This window comes from Poeciliopsis prolifica, unplaced genomic scaffold (assembly GCF_027474105.1).
Source record: "Poeciliopsis prolifica strain line A6 unplaced genomic scaffold, Auburn_PproV2 SCAFFOLD037, whole genome shotgun sequence".
Classification (NCBI taxonomy): Eukaryota; Metazoa; Chordata; class Actinopteri; order Cyprinodontiformes; family Poeciliidae; genus Poeciliopsis; species Poeciliopsis prolifica.
In genome coordinates this window covers 4,851,564-4,872,041 of record NW_026562412.1, presented here as the reverse complement: position 1 = coordinate 4,872,041, position 20,478 = coordinate 4,851,564, and the positions used below count along the sequence as shown (strand labels likewise).

General features: G+C 38.1%; 2 protein-coding genes across 4 annotated transcripts in view; one reads left to right on the top strand and one right to left on the bottom strand.

Moving 5' to 3' along the window:
* The window catches only part of mnat1 (MNAT1 component of CDK activating kinase), a 52,182-nt gene extending 36,983 nt beyond the window's left edge, over nucleotides 1–15,199 (top strand). For 2 of the 3 annotated variants that reach the window (XM_055053416.1, XM_055053414.1), the window contains exon 8: nucleotides 14,979–15,199. In XM_055053416.1, the coding sequence (XP_054909391.1) occupies nucleotides 14,979–15,099 (121 nt within the window). In that variant the 3' untranslated portion in view covers nucleotides 15,100–15,199. Of the gene's footprint in view, nucleotides 1–2,148; nucleotides 2,430–14,978 lie in introns of those variants that run through there. The other variant, XM_055053415.1, reaches the window with a different exon arrangement.
* Nucleotides 15,200–15,210: 11 nt separating this feature from the next.
* Nucleotides 15,211–20,468, bottom strand: trmt5 (tRNA methyltransferase 5). Its single transcript, XM_055053412.1, has 5 exons — nucleotides 20,310–20,468; nucleotides 18,588–19,174; nucleotides 17,523–17,647; nucleotides 15,890–16,529; nucleotides 15,211–15,387 (listed from the first exon to the last, which is right to left on the bottom strand). Exons 1-5 carry the CDS (start codon nucleotides 20,315–20,317, stop codon nucleotides 15,326–15,328), a joined length of 1,422 nt encoding a protein of 473 aa, XP_054909387.1. The 5' UTR covers nucleotides 20,318–20,468; the 3' UTR covers nucleotides 15,211–15,325.
* Between the last annotated feature and the right edge of the window lie 10 nt (nucleotides 20,469–20,478).

Here is a 20,478-nt window from a genome sequence, read left to right as displayed (position 1 = left end):
ATTCATTTTGGTTGCGCAGGAGGCTCTACTTCTGCTTTTCAAAGATGTGCAGTTGTATAATTGCGCATCTGTTTGCAGCCATTTTCCCGTCTGAGTGTAAACGTTGAGTTGGTGCAGGGTCAGCAGCGGCTTATTTGGATTTAAAGTGACAAGATACCCAATTAGACTATTTGTTGATTTACAAAGACAATATGATTACTTACTGATCATCATTAGCTGAAGGGGAGATGAATGGTTCCAGGTTGTAGCAACAAATGTTCATTTTCACCCACAGTCCCTGAACAGATTGATGTAATCAGGTCTGACTTAACCGGTTATGAATTGGTGATAAACCAGTTTCTGAGAAGTGATTATTCAGATCTCACTAAAACCAAGCAAACCAAACTGCAAACCAACAGATGATTCATAAAACTGTTTCTCTGCCTTCATCAATAATGAGTACAAATCAGCCATATTTTTTGCCAAATGTACAAATATTTCCAAAATGACTCAAAATATTTCCAATGACTTGTCACGACAAAGGAAAAGGGATTTTTATTAAAAGCAGTCCTACATTTTGGGATCCTGCCGTCATTCTGCAGAACTGACCAGAATAATTATCTTCAAATGATTTAATTAAAAAGTTTTGTGTAGCCCATCCTATCCTAACCTGATCAAGCAGATAATAGGTGAACTTTAAAACTCTCTCCCAGTCTGTATTTGAACTCAATGGATATTCCTGTTCATAAATCCCTCGTCAACACACCAGCTATTTTTAACATGTACTTAAAATGACGCCTGTTCGCTGTTCTGGTTGGCAGCCCGGGGTTAATGGGTCTGTGAGTGATGCTCTCCTCCTGACTCTTCTTCAGCTTCCAGTGCATCTCAGAGCCGGCGTGTTTATTTGAACTCGGCATGCATGTCTTTGTTTGTGCGCTGGTTCATATTGCGTTAAGTGCTTTGGTGGGAGGGAGTTTATCCAGGATAGGCAGTGATGCCATCAGTGCCAGGAGTTCCTGGCAGCGCGCTTTGCTAACCTCTTCCTGCCTGGTGGGCTTTTCTCCCAGTCTGAACTGCTCTTCTTTGGAATCACTTGGCCTCAGGGATTCTGGATCCGGCTCGCAGAACTGCTGATTAGTTGTAGCGTTTCAGAGGATTAAATAGCATCCAAGTCAGTTCTTCCTGCCTTACATCATGCTGTGCAGAGAAGTTGAGCTGCAACTAACGATTATGTTAGTTATCAATTATTCTATTGATTATACTGGCACACACTCTTCAGAGTTTTCATTTAACAACCTAAGTTTAATCTAAAACTATGTTTATGTTTACATAGTTCTCTTCTTTTCTCTCCAATGCAAAATGTGTTGATTTTTTTTGTACGGTTTTGACTAAATTACTGCTCTGACCGTGTTGTTCTTTGAACAAATGGCCTTTTTTGAGTCCATATACTCCAATTAACGATTAATCAATTACTAAATTAGTTCAAGATTACGTCAATAATCGATTTATCATAATTGCGAAAATGAATAGGGCTGCGACTAACAATCATATTATTAATTATTCTACCGATTATCTTCAGATTTTTCAATTAACCACTTAAGTTCATCCTATATTAATATTAGAAATACATTTAAAATATTATTTACAAAATGCAATAGTTTATCAATCCTTTGAATGACCATTTTTCAGGATGCATCTGCAGCTAAAAAAATAATGCTCTAGTTAATAATTAATTGATTTATAAATAAGTTTGCAATTACTTTAATAAAAATTGATTAATCATGACTAATCCGATTAATCATTTCAGAGTAGGGCAGCAACTAACAATTATTTCACTTATAGATTATTCTAATGATTAATCGAATAAAAACAACAAGCACATTATACAGATTTTTCACTTAAACTTGTTATGGAGCGTAAAGCAGGGAAGCGCTTTACGGAGTTGGAACCAGCTGAAACTAAACAAAGATTTTTTTCTATTTGAGATACAAAATATACATATATATTTTTTTACAGTTTTGGCTTAATTAGTACTCTGAGTCTGTTGATCTTTCAGTTAACGATTAACCAATAACTAAATTAGTTTACAATTATTTCAATAATCGATTAATCGCGATTAATTGATTCAGAAGTAGTGGAATCATTCTTCTTTTTCTCTTTGATTAATAGTCAGAGAACAGCCAGCAGCAGGAATCTCTAGGAATCGCCTCGAATGGGTTTTCCACATTCTCCGATCCCTGCGAGGCTCACATCCATCTGCTATGACGGGTGTGAGGGGGCCGGGGCCGGGTCAGAGGTCACCGACCAAGAGGGAGCAGGAAGTCAGAGTGCTGGGGCTGACAGAGGCAGACTGATGGCACCTCGGAGAGACGGCTCTCGTTTCGTACCGTTTCACGCTCCTTACCGTATAAACACGGCTTTGATGCTGAAGTTAAGAGCTGCTGAATGAGGCCCTTAGCAAGACCTCACCTGAACCTTTGTAGGAGCCGAGGTCTTTCATCTGCACTTAAATAAAAACACCAAATAACGTCTGCAGGTTCATATGGAGCCCCCTACGGGACGTGGTGGAAATGTTTTCTTTTGTATTCAATTTGCGTTTTCTCACAATACTTTCGGTTTCCAAGATGGAAACGGAAAATCTAGTCATTTCATGCACCATCTTGGAAACTGTTGCTGCTATAATATCAGGTTTTTGTATGGCTTTTATGTGTATGTTATCTCATTAATGAGATGTCTGAAGGTGTATTTATTTTTCTTTTGGATACAAAACTTATGTGGAAAATAGAAAACTATTCAATCATGGTCTTTCCTTCTACTTCCATTCCTTCTACACTGCAAAAACACAAAATCTTACCAATTATTTTTGGTCTAGACTCTAGTGCAAATATGTTAGTTCACTTGAAATATAAGTAACTTTTCAGCAAGACATAGGACAGGGGTGTCAAACTCCAGTCCTCCAGGGCAACTGTCCTGCAGTTCTTCGATGTGCCACAGGTAAAAAACAACAGGAATGAAATGGCTTAATTACCTCCTCCTTGTGTAGATCAGTTCTCCAGAGCCTTGCTAATCACCTAATTATTCTATTCAGGTTTGGTGCAGCAGAGGCACATCTAAAAGTTTCAGGACACCCCTGATATAGGAGCTTGTGTTAAGTCAATCAATCCTTGATATTGATGAAAAAGTACTTTTTTTCGCTGGCAGATTGTCACTTATAGGAAAATGTCTTGTTGTAACTACAATAATCGGTGTATTTTCATCAATATTAAGGAATTATTTACATAAAATAAGTAACTTCTCTTGCTGAAAAGTTACTTATAAGTTAGTACACTTGAAATAAGATATTTGCACTAGAAACTAGACCAAATATATATATATATATATATATATATATATATATATATATATATATATATATATATATATATATATATATATATATTTGACATTATTTATTGTGGTTTACCACTGTTAAAATTGGATATTATATGGTAATATGTAAATATGCAACTCTCTTTGACTGATCATTAAAGAGAGCAATTAAAATGATCAGTTGCTATGATTTTACTTTTTATAAATATATGTTTGAGAAAAATCAACATTGTTTTTCTTATTCTATGAACTACTGACAACATTTCTCTGAAATTCAAAGCAGAAAATTAGAAATGGTCAAAATAACAAAACGATGCAGAACTTTCAGACCTAAAATAATGCAAAGAAAACAAGTTCATATTCATTTAGAAACAACAATTTTAATGTTTTAACTCTGGAAGAGTTAAAATTCACTGCAGTGGCTCTGTTTATTCCAGAGCTGGATATATTATAGACAAAAGTGTCAGAGCATTTTTTTACTTTGATGATTGTCAGTGTGCACCAACAGGCGGGGGAGGGGCAACAGTTTTTCAGAGATTTTAAAGCCTTAGTATCCATTGGTACCAGTAAGCGACCCAGGTCCAGTCTGCTGTTACTGGGTTCAGTCTGCAGTCGCTGAGCATCATCGACCATTTAAGTGTTTCCACTGCGTCCGTCTGAAGGGTTGTCTACAGTCCTGAGGCGCACAGATTTATCATTTGCATAGCCAAAAGAGAGCGCAGGCGCTATAAAAGTGTGGAGGCACGAGGTTGGCTATTTGACTTGCAAACCCGTCTGTGTCAACAGGGCGAGCCGCCTGCGTCCGCGGCGCAAGCCACCGCCTTGCACCCAGTTTCTGTCAGTTTCTTCAGCAGAAACTGCATCAGAAGCGCGCGGCCGTCGGCTGACTCTCCACCAGCCAACACCCAACCCATTATCCCGTCTGTCCCAGTAAACAGACCATTAACAGACCGGCCTGGTGGAGGCCACATCACTATTGTTTTCCCTCCCATAGATCTGTGCAAATATTGATTTTCTCTTGAAGCATGAGTCAAAATAAGCTCTCTCTGTAGTCGACTGGAAGCTTTTTACTTGTGGGCGAGTCATTTTTGACCTAAAGAGCGAGTGGCGAACAGAGGGAGACTCACTGAAGGACATCTGGATCCTCGAAACCAGTACCCGCTGTAATCCGATTACTGTTTTTCAAGTAACTGGTAAAATAAGGGATTACAAATGCAGAAACAATTATTAGATTACTGCGTTACTGCGCTACAAAACGTGTTAAAAGATGTAAATGTTAATAATTTGGAGTACATTTAGCAGAAACTTTAATTGAAATTATTATTCGGATGGAGAGCAAATGCAAAAATAATAGTATTTTAAATCAATCAATCAAGTTTATTTGTGATTAAAATTTCAGCAGCAAGGCAGTTCAAAGGCCTTTACATCATAAAAATACAAAAATACAAAGTGAAAAAAGACAGTAAACCAGTAAAGTGTCATCAAAATGTAGGTCAATTTAAAATAATTAAATAAAGTTTAGTCAGAGGTTTAACAGAAGAAAGAGTTGATTTTCTTACAATAGGCAGATGATAGCTATCAATATTTAATCATTTTTGGTGATGCAGTGTGCATAAAGGTAAAGGAGCGAAACAAATCCAGCTTTAAGAGAATTTCATATGATGGGAAATGCAGAAACGATACAATTAGGCCAAAAGGTAAATTGCTTTATTGCATTTTCAGGTTGTGTGTCTTTTTCTTAAAGTAACTAAGTAATTTAGTAAGAAATTACTTTTGAAAATAAGTAATTTGATTATTTTCCTATGGAAGTAATTGGTAACTATGAACTATTTTCAGCTGGGCTCGTCACAAAAACAAATTTTGCTGGACGATAAATTGTCCCAGAAGTTATTTCGATGAACAATAATTTTATTTTTTTGACCATTTTAAAGTAATATAATAGTAATGTCATAGTAATGCAAAGAACAGACTCTCAAAGATGAATAAATTTTAATGAACATTTAACATTTGAACTGGAAGACATTTTAAATATCCAACAATAAATAAACAAAACAACGATAAGAATTGATTTTGACGTCTTTATAAACAAAATTGTCGCCAGATTGGAGACGTTTTTCATTCATTTCTCGGTAGAAAGAGAGGAAAGGGAAAAAAAAGATAAATCCTGCAAATGGAAATGATTGATGTTGTTTTCATTTATCATGCGATTAATCGATACCTCCCAGAACAAACCTGGTGAAGGGACAGCAGGTGTCAGAGAACACAGGAAAACTTTCCGCCCTGCCTCCTGATTTATTTGCATCGCCATCCTGCATGCATGAGCTGCTGCCTCCAGACTATTTTAGCTCTCAGATATGTCGAGATGTTTGCACTGGAATACTATCCAGGCTTTGATTGTAAGCTTGTGGGTGTGCAGAACTATGCATACACACAGAGGCAAAGCGCATCTTATACTGGGTGCGCGTCATAGCCACAAACGTAAACAGACAGGAACGCCATGCATCTCCGGCCTGGTTATGTTCAGGGGGACTAACTGGCTCAATTTCCCTCTTAAGAGCTGCAGAAACAAAACAAACGGCTGTCATGAGCGGCCTAGCCGAGGGGAGTGCTTAAATTGTTTAATGCATGAACTTAACTTTGCTTTAACTTTGGGTACTTTATGTCCTTCACTCCTTTCCTGTTTCTCTCCCTGATTGAAAAGTTCCCTGGGTTTTCCCAGAGATGCTGCAGTAACTGATACCTGCGGGGGTGAATTCTCCTGTGGGAGCGTCGCTTTGTTCCCTGGATGTCACCAACCCGTCGAGCCGCCATGCAGGTGTCTGCAGGGGTGTGTCTCCACAGCCAACAGGGCTGCAACCAACGATCACCTTAGATATCGATTATTCAATCATCAATAATCATTCAATCATTCAATAATCGGGTAAATATCAGGGATATTCTACAAATTTTTATTTAGCCTCTTAAGCTTCTTCTATAGTAATTTTAGAAATACCTTTGAACATTATTAGTATTATAAATAAGAAAATAAACCTTTTATTGCAATGATTATCTTACTTATTGATGATTTGATCGATTAATCGGATAAAAAATGTAGCACATTCTATCCATTTCTTTTTTTTTATTTAACCACTTTAGCTTTTTCTATACTAATTTTAGAAGTAAATTTTAACAATAGTTTTAGTATCACTTATTTTTTTTTAAATAATAAAAGAAACATTTTATTGCAGATATCTTCAAATATTTTCGTTTTGTCTTATTTCAAGTGAACTGACTGACAAGAAACTATCATTGTTTTAAGTCAATTATTCCTTAATATTGATGAAAAGTTTCTTGTTCGTTTGGCAGATTATTTAACTTAAAACATGGAAAAATTTATTGCTTAAAGTGAAATAATACCAATGGAATATTAAGGAATAATTTACTTAAAACAAGCTGAAAAATTACTTCCTGGTTAGTTGTGTTTTATTTAAGATATCTGAACTAGAAATTAGGGAAAATATTTTTTAAGATTTTGTGTTTTTACAGTGTGGGTGTGTTATTTCAACAAACTAATTAATTAATTATAACAATACATTTTATTTGTGTCTTTCTTGACACTCGTGGTCACCTTACATAGTTTATCAAAGTAATAGTCAGTAATCAGTTGGCTAATCGATTAATCGGTATTAATCCGATTGATCGTTTCAGCCCTTTTTGATGTTTATCTTCCTGTTGTGTGTTGACGCTCCTGTTATCTCCCCTCCTGCATTATTGAGTGGCAGCTCTGCCTTTCAGGAGGTCACAGGCTTGTTTGATGCCTCTGCTGTGTTACAGCCAGCCTCTACTGCCCCCATCAGGCGACTCAGGGGAAGTGCAGCGGCAAGGAAGTGAACTGGATCCCTTATCTGCATTCATGCACCTCTTATTTATCCACAGTACCAACAAGCTGCCTCCCTTATAGATTCTCTGTCGCTCCCGATGAGAGCATTTCCAGGAGCGTTAATGTCGAGTCTCGCCTCGCTCTCCTGTTGACACGGCGGCCTTGTTCTCGCCTTCGGTCAGCCATGCCGGCCTGCCTCCCCGGCCCAGATTGTTAGCAGTGATGAGGAGAAACACGATAATGGAGGAGGAGATGTGATGTAAGTACGCTCTCAAGCACATTCGCAGAGAACAACTTGAGATAATCTGCCGGACAGCGGGACGAGGATCCGTCTCACACACTTCATGTCCCAGAGGAAGCAGCGTTCAGCGGAAAAGAGCGTGACCCGTGACCCGCTGCGCTGAAAGACTGCTGTTGAAGGATATAGTATACCTGTGAGAGTTATGTGTTTGGCTTGTCCACAGAAACGGTGGATGGGGGGGAGTATGTATGGATTGCAGCTACATTTTCTCTCCTGGTAAGATTCTGCTTCTCTGGCTGACTCTGGGTATCGATATGAACAGCTCTGCCTTTGGATAAACAACCCAGAGGAGGAGATTTGCACACAGGGAGCCTAAGCCTGCATTGCTCATCCAAACAGTGAACTCGGTTTGCTGCCTCTCTCTCACAGGGCTACATTTTCTCTGGCTTAGGAAGGAGGGGCAGATGGAGTGAAACCGGAGCCGCCTCAGGAATGCAGGGGGTGTTTGTGACTGGAGAGGAGTTTAGTGGGTGCAGGAGGGGGTGACTAAAGGGGTAGGATGGGTGATTAGGGGGTGACAGCTGAGTGCTGACCCCTCTATAATGACAAATCATCTGGCAGGTGTGTGGCTCCCTCCTCCCTGCAGCTCCTATCATTCCCAGGCCAGGAATCCCTCAGTTGGTGCTGGAACGTTCTGCGCTAAAGGAAGATTTCCGGGCATTTGTAGAGTCATCCTGCAGGGTTATGACTTGGCTTTTAAACAGATTCAACATTTATCATATAGATGCGGTTCTCTGTGCCTGTCACTCACCTTCGCTCTGCATTTAGGCCTCCAGCTGCTTTAATACACGGACAGTTAAAACAAGGAGTTTATGTACTGTGTTAAGGCCGAAGTGATTAATAGTAATTAATACTATTGGAAGAGGATTAGGGCCAATGAGGAGAAAAATCTGAGAATTCTGCATTTTGTTTTCTTTCGTCTTTTTTTTTTTCTTTGAAATTAGTCAGAGTTTGGAGAAAAAAGTTAGAAATCTGAGAAAAAAATTTGATTTTGAGAAATAAGTCTGAATTTTGAGGGAAAAAGTTAAACTTCTCAGAAAATATTTACAAACTTTGAGAAAAAATGTCAGAATTTTGAGGAAAAATCTGAATTTTCAGAAAAAAACAGAATTTTGAGAAAAAGTCTGAAGGCTCAGAAAAGAGTTCAAATTTTGAGGAAAAAAAGTTGTATTTATTTTTTGTTTTCAGTGTCCCTAAACATCTGTTGATCATTTAAATTGTTTATTGAAACAATTCCCAACTAATCTAGCAGTCAGTTACAGATTTAAAAGAAACTTGCTGAAATAATCAGAGAAGTAATTAAACCAAAATTGAACAAAGTATATATACATTTAGCATTCAACATAAAAACACTTTAGTCTGTAATATGTTCTACCCAAAACTCCTAAGGAGTTTTAGCTTCACCTTTTTCAAATTATGAATAAAAATTGTTTCTCGTTAGCACTGGGAACAGGCAGAGCAACTTTTATCTGATTATCTGTCTCATATCAAACTGTCACAACATAATTTCAGTTTCAACAAACATGCAAACTAATATATTTTTCTATAAAAGTTCAATACTTCAGCTTTAACAGATTCTCCCACCTGAGTTACGGATCTCTGCGGCTCCTCCAGAGTTTCCTATCTCTTTAGTTTAAACTACTTTGTGTCTATCTCATGAAACCAAACTAAAGTAAAAACATGTTAGTGGTTTCAACTAGACTGTATTGAGTAGTTTTGTGTGAATATTGTGAATCTTTTGATTCTGTAAAGAACTGGGTTTGTGTTATTCTTTCCGTAACAAAAAGCTCGCTTAGCTTCGTCACGCTCTCTTCATTGCAAAAACTTAAAGCGTAGAAAGAGACAAAACCACAAGCGCTGATTCTTCAGTGAGTTTTGTTTAAACGCCTTTTCTGCGCTCCGCATGTCGATTAAGCTTGCTGTGCCGTTACACGCTTATTTTCTTTCCATCTCAGTTTGACTTCCACAGACATTTTTAATGTAGATCCAGCCGTCTGCGTTTCCGTCTCTGGAGCTTCCGTACTCATCGTCATCAGAAGACTCAAGCATTTCCATCCCGATGCAGCGTCACTCAGCACGAAAGCTAAGAGAAGCCACACGTTCTCATCTGGAAGCCATGCCGAGCGTTTTGCCACTTATCCTTTCACTCTGAATTAGAGACGGTGCAGCGCTGCGTTTCCCAGCAAGGGGAGACTTTCAGAGTCCAATCAGGAAAATCTGCTGTCGTTATTAACAGACGTGAGTAGAATGGTACTCAAGTAAGAGTTGCACTACTTCAGCATATTTTTACTCGAGTAAAAGCAAAACGTAGCCGTCCACGAATTTGATAAAAAGTCTCCTGACGTCCTGAGTAACTAATCAGATCATTTAATATTTAAAAATTACATGACCAGATGAACCAAAATATAAAGTTAAGAGAATTTTTTTGTGTTCTAATGATCAAAATGACAATAATTTTTATAAGTGACAAAAAATAACAAAATAAATGTTTCCAAATCAGTTTCTTTCAATACAAAAATTATAATATTTTAACAGGAACTGCAGGTCTGAGTCTGGTGAATTTTTGATTGAAACATGTCTGTTTTTTCATTCAGTGGGTAGAAAATTCAGAAAGAGTAGAAATACTTTATAATAAAATTACTCAAGTAAAAGTCAAAAGTACTTTTTACTACTTTCATAGTAAAAATACTCCTAAAGGTTTTTTTTTCTTTTAAAAAAGTAACTCAAGTGAATATAATTGAGTAAATGTAACTAGTTACTACCCAACTCTGGTAACTCTTTACTTTTACTCGAGTACCGTTTTGGAAACGATGTACTTACTATTCTGTACTTTTTACTTTTACTTGTGTAACATTTATGACTCAATAAATTTACATTATAATATTGTAATTACCATAAAATATCTCCTTTTAACAGCGGTAAACCACAATAAATAGTGTCAGCAATAGTATTTTGGTTTTATTCTGTGGTTGATTTGCCTGTTTCTCAAAAACTATGATGTCATACCAGGAAGAGGCGTGTTTGAGATGTTAACTTAAAAAAAAGAAAGAAGAAACGTCCACATGAGCTGAGCCTTTCCAAATTACTGCTGGAAATGTGCTGTACAAAGAAAATTACCTTACGTTAATATTAATTTTAGTGCATTTTAACTTCTAAATTTGAAGACAGAACCAGAAAAAAACAGGTTTCTGTTCTAAAACCCAACTAACTGAACTACACTATAAAAACACAAAATGTTACAAAGTATTTTTGGTCTTTTTTCTAGTGAAAATATCTTATTTCACTTGCAACAAAAACTCAGAAGTAGGTTTTCAATAAGATATAGGAGTTTATTCAGTATTGATGAAAAACTGCTAGTTATTGCTGAAATAATCTGCATTTCGTTTTTACAGTGTAAAAAAGGAAACTTTTACTCATTTAGATTTAATGTTGGAAAATGAGATTTTTTTTTTTTTAATTATGTATCTAAACTTGTGTTTTCCATTTAAAGTATTAAATTTTATTAATTCAAGCCATTGCTGATTTCCAGAAGCAGGAAGAAATGTTTGGGAAAAAAAGCCACCTATCCCTCACGCTCCTTTATCCCAGTTGCAGTCTGACACACACACGCACGCACACACACACACACACACACACACACACACACACACACACACACACACACACACACACACACACACACACACACACTCGGAGTTCTTCAGTTGTCTTCGTCACCTGTGCTCGTCTTTTCCAGCTCCCCCGAAGCGACATGATGGGCCGCTGCAAAGTGACCCATATTTACCCAATAATACAAAGCTTTGAAAATACGCATATCGGGTTGCAGCTAATGCTCCAGTGGGGCCTGGAGAGTGAAAGATGTTACCGGCCCAAACGTCTTGGATTTCAGTGCCTCGTGAACAAAAGGCAGTCCAGTCTTTGTGAGGAAAGTGAGAACCAGAGGGAGAGGTGGAGGGCGGACTGGCAGGGGAAGGTTTGGAGAGCCTGTTTCACAGGGTCATATCATTTGAATAAATGTGTTGCGTCTTATTTTCTGTTTCCTGAGTGCGTTTTATCACCGTTTCTGACTGCAGTCGAGCAACAACAGTTTGATTTATTGTTTGGCTTCACTTACATATAGAGTGAGTTTATAGCTACGTTTTCATTCACAATTCAAATTGGAGTTAAGAAAATATATAAGCTTAAAGAAACCATAACCAACAAAAAATTCCTGTTTTTCAATAAAACATTTTGCACTAGGATTTTTAAGCCATATCAAAATTTGCATATTTCACAAAACTGCAATGGGAAATTTTTTTCACATCACGATTCATGTGATCAACAAGCGGATGTTACTAAAGGACAAAGAAGACGACAGGAAGTGGAATTAGGGTGATTGATATTTAATGACTGATCATGTGAGCAAACTTATTCATGTGTTGTTTATCAGAAACACTGCAATTATAAAAATTTTCAACATCACATGTTCATATTTGGAGTGAAAACAAAGCGATGGAAACACAGCAGTTTTAAAAATCTGAAATTTTTTTCATGAAAGGATGAGATGGTTTTTCTTCTGTGTCAAAATTTGTGTATTTTTGCATCAGGCTAGTTTCTATAAAGCAGCAATGCGCTTATTTTTTTAGCTAATAGCTGCTAATAGCCATTGATTTTAAATTGCACATATTGGAATTACAAAAATAAATTTGCTGAATGGAAGCAAGCCAATTTTGAAAACACTCACGTTATTCAAAACTTTGTCATATTCCACTCATGTCGTAAAAACACAATTTCTCAATTGCGTTGTATCCATTAAATAAGAAACACAAATAATATCACACATGAATTGGTCATTAAAAAATCGTCCTCCAACTACTTCCTGTCGTCTTCTTCGTCTTTTCCACCAGTAGAAAGATTCGTTTGTTGATCTCATAATTCTTGTAATGCAAAAAAAAAGTGTTTCCAGAAAAAGTCTTTATTAATAAGCTAATTTTGATATGTCTGGAACCACCAAACCCCAAATTCTGCGCAAAAACGTTTCAACTGTGTACCGGAAGTTATTACTTAAAGAAGGCGACCAGAAGTGGTGGGACAATGGCGGCGCGACTTGTCTTTTTGAAATAACTCACCCTGTTATTAAACCGTATTCACGTGTAAATGATGTTTATTCAACATATTGAAAATGTTGTAATGGCAACGCAGCTGTAGGACTCCGTTTACAGGAAGATGCGGACGGAGGCGCCGAGTTAGCGGCGCGGAACCGAAGCTAAACTCTGCCGTTCTGGGTGAGAGAGAGTGGGACAGGCTCGGTTTATAAAGATGATTTCACCTCGTACTCTTCCTCTCCTTCACGCTCTCCTCTGGCTCGGCCTCTCCTCAGGGGCCTGCAGGTATAAAGTTACACAGAGCTCTCAGCTTTCTTGGAAGGAATGACCACATGAGTAGCTTGGGGATTAGATTAGCAGGAAGAGCAGACTTAGGCGGGCCGTAAATAGCCCACTTTTTTCACCATTAAAAAGGCCCAGTACAATATAATCAATAGATAGCACTCATCTGATGCAGGAAGCCATATGAGAAGACCTCCCTCAAGTGCTCTGAAGGACAGGCTGCAGCAGTGTGGCCCTAATGAAGTTATTATTAATCACTGGGGCTGCTGTGTTGTTTCTCTAGTGGGTGATGAAAGCGCTGATCTGATTGGTATTCTGTGACTTTCTCTTTTTGGTTTTTGGATTTATGTCACATCAGCCTAGAAACGATTCATCCGATTATTGAAATAATCTGCAGCTAATTGATTAATCACCAGCTGCACCAACAAATTCTGCACATTCTGAGGTGTATATAGACACAATTTGGTTTCAATCACATACAAATGATTTTACACCATTACTTTGGCGCCCCTTGTGGCACAGCACCCATATGCATGGCATGTAGTTCATAATCTCTTTGTGCCATTTCTCAAAGCAGTAATTAAGCCAAAACTGTATAATTTTTTTTTCATTTAAGATAACTAAAATAACTACCCAGAACTTCACCTGGTTCGTACTTTATGAAAAATCTCCTAATTAAGCAGCTTTTGCAATCCAGTTATTAATCTGTTAATCCAGCTGATCAACTCTGTACAGTATTGATGTTAAGTCAAGCAGAAGGGGCTGAGTTTTTCCTGAATAATAGAATAACAGAACCACATCCCTCTCCCTCGTTATATTTTTTTCTTAATTAAAACGTTTTACTAACCTTATTATCTATCTAGCTGTCGTACATAGGGCTAGATTTAGCACGTTATTTTGATAACAGCTAAAGCCAATGGTGGTCGTCGGGAGGAGCTTCATGCCCTCCAGCATGGAGATGGGGGCGGGATCTCGCTGCAAAGGATCTATATATGCTCTTGGGGGCCCCCTGGTGGCGTGGGGGGCCTAACAGCCAATTAATTTACATAATGCCTCTCCTGCCCCACATACACCTCCACTCTGTGGCTCTCTGCTATCCTCCAGGCGTTGGGTTACTCTGTAAAGCAGCTTGAGTGCCGTCTGCGCTCCTCATCCTCGCATTACTTTGAAGTTTCCTCACAGGAACCAGAGGCCGCAAAGTCGGCCTCGTGTGCGGGCTTCAGAGCCGTCAGCCAGAGAAACGCCAGACAGGGGGATCAGATGGGGCGGCATTAGGGAGAAAGCCGACATGTTGTCTGAGTTGCTTTAGGATGTTACTTTTCCAGCTTTGTTGTAAAAAGATTGTGCAGACAGAGGATTAGACGCAGCCGAGGCAGCTGGAACCCGGGAACATGATGTGGAGATTATCAACAGCTCATCTGTTTCTCGGCTGTTTGAAGAAAGCTGGTTGTGTCTGTCAGCACTGAGAAAACGAAAGACGTAGCGGATGATAGACTACAGATCTCTAAGTAATCAATCTCATAATTTATTGATGAATCTATCTGTGCGCCGGATATTTATCCCTCCTTGGATTCGAGTCAAACTCTTCATCTTAATGATTTATGTTAAACAGTTTCCTGTCTGAACGCAGCAATGCTGTTTTTTCCCTCCTTCCTTTTAAAATTTATTTCTCCTTTTCTTTTTAGTTTATCGGTTCTGCATCCATGCCTTTAACTCCTGATTTATATTTGAATACTTATTTGTATTGATCATATTATTATCAGTAGCAGGACTTTGAAATCTCTATCTAGAAGCTTATTTTTTATTATAATTACTTTTTTTCTTAATCTGAAGATGTTCTGGTAAGATTGGGTCTTCGTTGCACTAATGTAACTACAGTTTATGTAATCACACAATTCTTACAGAAGGAATTATTAAAATAAGCCACCTTTTGAATTTTTTTTTTTTTTGTGAAAAAAATGTGATTAAAATTGGTCATTTTGATCTACTTTGAAAGAAATCAGGTTTTATTTTTAACGTTTAGGTGCAAATTCCTCAACTGTTACTGGTTTTAGTGGCTGTAAAGGGTCCAAAAGTGTTAAATACGCCTTTCCCGTCTTGTCAGGTATCTGAACCACGTCCGGGCCGCCATGCCGCAGGACACGGCGGGAGGATACACCTCGGCTCTGGCGTGTTACCGCGCCATGCAGGACGCTTTCAGCGGCCTGTTTTCTGTCAGTGGATGAATGGACAAATACAACTTTACCGTCACTGTGACCTGCTTTTTATGAAGATTTGTATAGATGTTTTTGTTTTGCAATAATGTTATTTTTAAATAAAATAAGAAAAAAAGAAAATTCCATTTTGTGGGTTTATTTAAAACTCACATGTATCCATGAACAGCCTCATAAGAAGAAACAAAATCAATTTAAGGGCATAAAACTAAAATAGTGTTTGAAAATATAAACTGAATCATGTTGAATCTGGAGCGTCTTCACACTTTGGTTTCTTTGGGGCCGGTTCCTCAGATGGTTCTGTAAAAAAAGAAAACACAAAAATCAACATTTTAATTTATTAAGAGTGAATAGTTCTTAAAAATTTCTTTATAACTAGAAGCTCAAAACAGCAGCTTCCTTTGTCATCCAAACACAAAAGAGTAGAACAAAAAACACTTTTTAACTAAAATGATGCAAAATGTAAGACACAGCTGAAAATAAAGAACTGCACAATTTTTATACTGGTTTAAATATGATCCAACTACCTATAAAATGGGAAAGACAACAGAACATGCCATTCATTTCAAATGGCTACAGGAAAATTATTCCTGGCTACAGGAATCATGTAGAGCATAAATTTATTCAAAGAATCATAAGAGGTCACTTAAAAGGTTTGTGTTGCACTTTTTTATATAAAAAAAGAAAAGTAGTTTATCATGATTGATGTGTAAAAGCAATAAAAGGAGTAAAACATCCAAAGAAGTGAATACTGTTAATAAGCAGTCAGTATGTCCTGTGTTCAGGTTTGCTTGTTTCTCACCTGTTTTGGTTTCGCTGCTGCAGTAAAGAACGTCTTCAGGGACAGTGAAACTCACACACATCATGTCCTTGTTTGGCGCCACGTTACGCACAAAATGCACGGAGCACTCGTTCTCCAGAGGGAACCCGAGGCTGCGGGACGCCCTCTGCACCACGTCCGCCTCCGGGTCGTCATGCTTGGAGAAACCGTAGCAGTGCACTGTGGGAAGGTTCTGGTCGCAGGTCGGCTCTGGCTGCAGGAGGCCCCGGAAAGCGTCCAGAAACTCCAGCGCCAGCGCGGGCAGGTTCATGACCACATGGACCGCAGATTCCCCCTTCAGCAGAGCGGGCAGCTCCCGCCTCAGAGGCCCGCGGATGAAGTCTCTGCCGTCCAGATTGAAGGTTTGGACTTTGCTCTCCACCTTGTTGAGTTTGCAGTTGTGTTGCAGCCATTTGTACGACTCTGGGTTGAGATCATTGGCCAGAACTTTGGCGCCGAGGCGGGCGGCCGGGATGGCGAAGGGTCCGACCCCGGCGAAGACGTCGAACACGGCGTCGCCACGTTTAACCAGCTGCACCACTCTTTGGTGCTCTGTGCTCAGCCGGGGGTTCCAGTAAACGCGAGAAAAGTCAAACTCGTACGTCACGCCGTTTTCCTTCACCTGCGAGAACAGAAGATGAGGAGCGAGAGCGAGATGCATAACTTCTAAAATAGAAAAATGAAATATTAATTCAGATTATTCAGAGAGTTACTGCAGGTAGTTGTAGCAGTAAAGACAGAAGGCAGTTATTTTCTAATTGTTTACATCGTAGAGATTATTTTTCAGCAAATTATTTCATTTATCAAAGTTGCAGTTGTAGCTTTTATAAAATGTTTTTTACATATTTGTTGAAGCATGTGACAGTTTAAAGATAACCTGAAATAATCAATCTCCTCCACCTTCTACATGAGCTACTGGTGCCGTCCTGAGAAACACACCACCAAAACAACCAATCAGAGCCAGGAGGCGGGTCTTAGCGCTGTCAAACATCCACAAGTACTCACTGCAAAATGTGCTAAACAACTTAGTGTTACAGGAAAACCGTTTGTCCGCCATCACCGGTAGCCATGCAAACTAGCTTTAGCACTAGTTAGCATTTGCTAACTCACTGTAATGTGGCAGAGAACAAAAGGGGAAGAAGGAGGTGGGATGAGCAGCGCCACACAAGATTGTGATTGACAGCGCTAAGACCCGCCTCCTGGTTCTGATTGGTTGTTTCTGTTTTGCACTGGGAGAAGACAGAGGAGCTTAATTTTTCTCACAGAGTTTCTTTTAAAACATGTTGACAATTTCAACCAATATGTAAAAAAAATACTTTTTATAAAACGTACTGCAGCTTTAAGGGAATAAAGTCGGTATGGGTGATATGGCATGAAAATTAAATCTGATTATTTTTTCATATCAGATCCAATTTCTGATTTAATTATTTTTTTTAAATCGAGATTGATCACATATTGTGTGAGTTCTGTAAATATGTTGCTGAACTGTTAGAATTACATCAGTTTGTCCTGTGAAGTGATGTTATTGGTGATAAATAAATGGACTGAACATAAATAAACCTGGCAGGCTGATTGATCTATGTGGGAATGAGCCATATAAAATAACAGCACATACTTTGGCGACCATGTTTTCCTCTCCAGCCAGAACCTCCATGTTGAAGTTGCGGTACGTTGAGTCGATGATGTTCGTCTTGTTGACCACACATGTGACTCCTGGGTTTTTGTCCATAATGACTTGACCTACAGAAGGAAGAGCAGAAAATCTGAACTTTGCCAATCATATACAGCAGATGTCCATATCTGTTAGCTAAAAAAAGTTTTAAAGTTTTTTAAAAAATTTATCAAAGCATTAATTAATTTCACAGAAATACTTAAAAATTCTGTTAATTCACTTAGAAAAACTCAAACAGTACTGTTCTAGTTCTTTTAAGCACTAATTATTTTTCTGCCTCAGTTAATTAATATGTTCTCTTGTCTTTCTTATTTTGAACAGCTGCAATTCTATTGATTATTCTGACAATCGATTTATCAGATAAAAAATGGCCACATTCTAGAGATTTTTCATTGTTTTTTTCCATACTGATAGAAATCCTTTAAAAGATCCAAATAAATAATTCAGTTCCTTTTTTAAATAAGAAAATAAAATTGCCTAAAATACATAAATATAGAATTTCTTTAGTGAACATTTGATTATTTGTAACAGCAGATGCAGATAAAATGTTGTTTTGTTTATTTCTTTTGGATATTAAAATGTCTTTCAGTTCCAGTGTTAAATGTTTATTAGAATTTTAAGTTTATTGATCTTTGAGAATCTGTTCTTGCATTAAAACGTTACTTAAAAATTGCCTCAAAACAACAATATTATCGTTGATCGCAATAACTTCTGGGACAATTTATCGTACAGCTAAATTTGTCATTTTGACATGCTCAGTTGGTCTAGTTACTTGGAAATTAGTTACTATTACTGATTACTTCCATAAGAAAGTTACTTTACTTATTTTCAAAAGTCATTTGTTACTTGAATACGCAATAAATCAAATTCTTTCTGCATATTCTGTTGTATAAAATTTAATTTAATCTTTGTAAAACTTGATTCGTTTTGCTCTTCTATCTTTATGCACTAAATGAAATGCAGGTCTCGCTTTTTATCATCGTGATCATTTTTCCAGTCACATCCTACCGATGAGGTTCTTGTACGGCAGCTGGTGGTCTCTCAGGTTCATGTGGGCGATGTGTCCCACTCGGCTGAACGATGATGTCACATCCTGTCCCTGAGGCAGCACCGCCTCCAGCACCTCCTCCGTCTTCAGATTGTCGTAGGTCAGCGTCAGGTCGTATTGTCGCAGCTCATCGGAGACACCGAACGACCTGAGCGCCTCCGCTTCAGCCTCACTGAACGAACTCGCCGATGACACCCTGTGTGGGTCCAGAAGGACCAACCGGACACTGCTGCTCTCCTCGCTGCCTGGAACCACCCGATGCACACCGGGGCGCTGGAGAGTGGACTTCTTCAGGCTCTTCACGACTTTGTTTAGGACCCTGGTTGGTACCTGCAGAGCTGGAACTGTGATGGTTTGTGTGAAGGCGTCTTTGTCCAGAGAGGTCATGCCCCGGACCTCAGGAGGGAGTCGGTACAGTTTGGGGTCCATCACGATCCGCCCGACGGACCCGGAACAGACCGAGTCTGAAAAGAGGAAACTCTGGAGTACAGCAGCAGAACCGAGTTTTGTTTGAGTTTGAACCGATTCAAAAGTTCTGGATACGAATCTGTTGAGATGCAAAGCGAAAATGGAGACAAAAATCTGATGAAATGTATGAAAAATACAACCACACAAAAGCAAACAAGATGCTTCTTCTCATATTTGCTCAGACTGTGTCAGAAATAGACCCTTCTTCAATCATTTTCTGATGCTGATGAGTTTAAAGACAAAATATGTCCTTATCTGTATAAACCATAACTTTACAAGATGCTCCACATTCCTCAATTTAATATCTTTGGTATTTTTGAGTAGCAGTTGTCATGAAATTACCACATTATTCTCCATTTTAATGCTTCATTATTGTATTATTTTAAGTTTATAATCTTAGCAAGTCCAAATAAATAAAAGATGGCCGCCTTCCATGATAAACTAACCCCAGGTGTGTTAAAATCAGATTTAAAAATAAAAAATCAAAAATGACCCATTTAATTTAATCTGTAAAACTAATTTAACACACAGCCCTAAAGCATCCAATTACCAAACCAAACAAAAATGCCTGTTTGTCAAAATAAAATCACACACAACCTGATATTGCTATTGCATATATTGTATTGCTATTTTCTTTTATTATTAAAACATGTTTTTGATGTGTTTTCTACAGTTTATGTTTTATTTGTAAGTGTTTTAGAAACATCTTACAACTTCTTAATGTTTAATTTGATCTCACAAACTCTCTGATAATGTAAAAATATAAAATTATGCATTTAATAATACAAATGTAGGCTATTTAAAAGCTTTGCATGAAGCTCTATAACCCATTAACTGGGTTAAAATCCAGCCCAGTCTCCTCTACACAGGAATTTATTATCATGAGGTTTATTATAGAAATATTCAGATGTAACAGCAGCAAGTCAAAGTGAAAGCTCGTATAAATGTTATTTATGGTTTAATGGATATCTGTCATTATAGAACATAATTCAATTCTGCTGTAAAACTGATGGAAGGAGACACGTTTAGCTGTTTATCTCGACACAAACCTGGGAGTAAATGGCATTTAAACCGCTCTGTAACGCTGCTTCTGATACAACACAACCTCTAAGCGACATGTCTTAATGGCGGCTCTTATAATGACATGATTTTAATTTCAAAAAGTCGAATATTTATCGTTTAAAGTTAAAAGTCAGCAGAAATAAAATCCTCACCTCAACATCCTCTGTTCAAAGGCGCGCTTTTATTACGTCATCCGCACTCGAGGAGAGCTGCCAGGGGATTGGTCAAGAACTCTACAACTCGTCGTGTGATTGGTCAGTTTGTGACATCATACCTTGAATCGGAGACATCATACCTTCCGGAGCAGGAAGTAAGCGGATA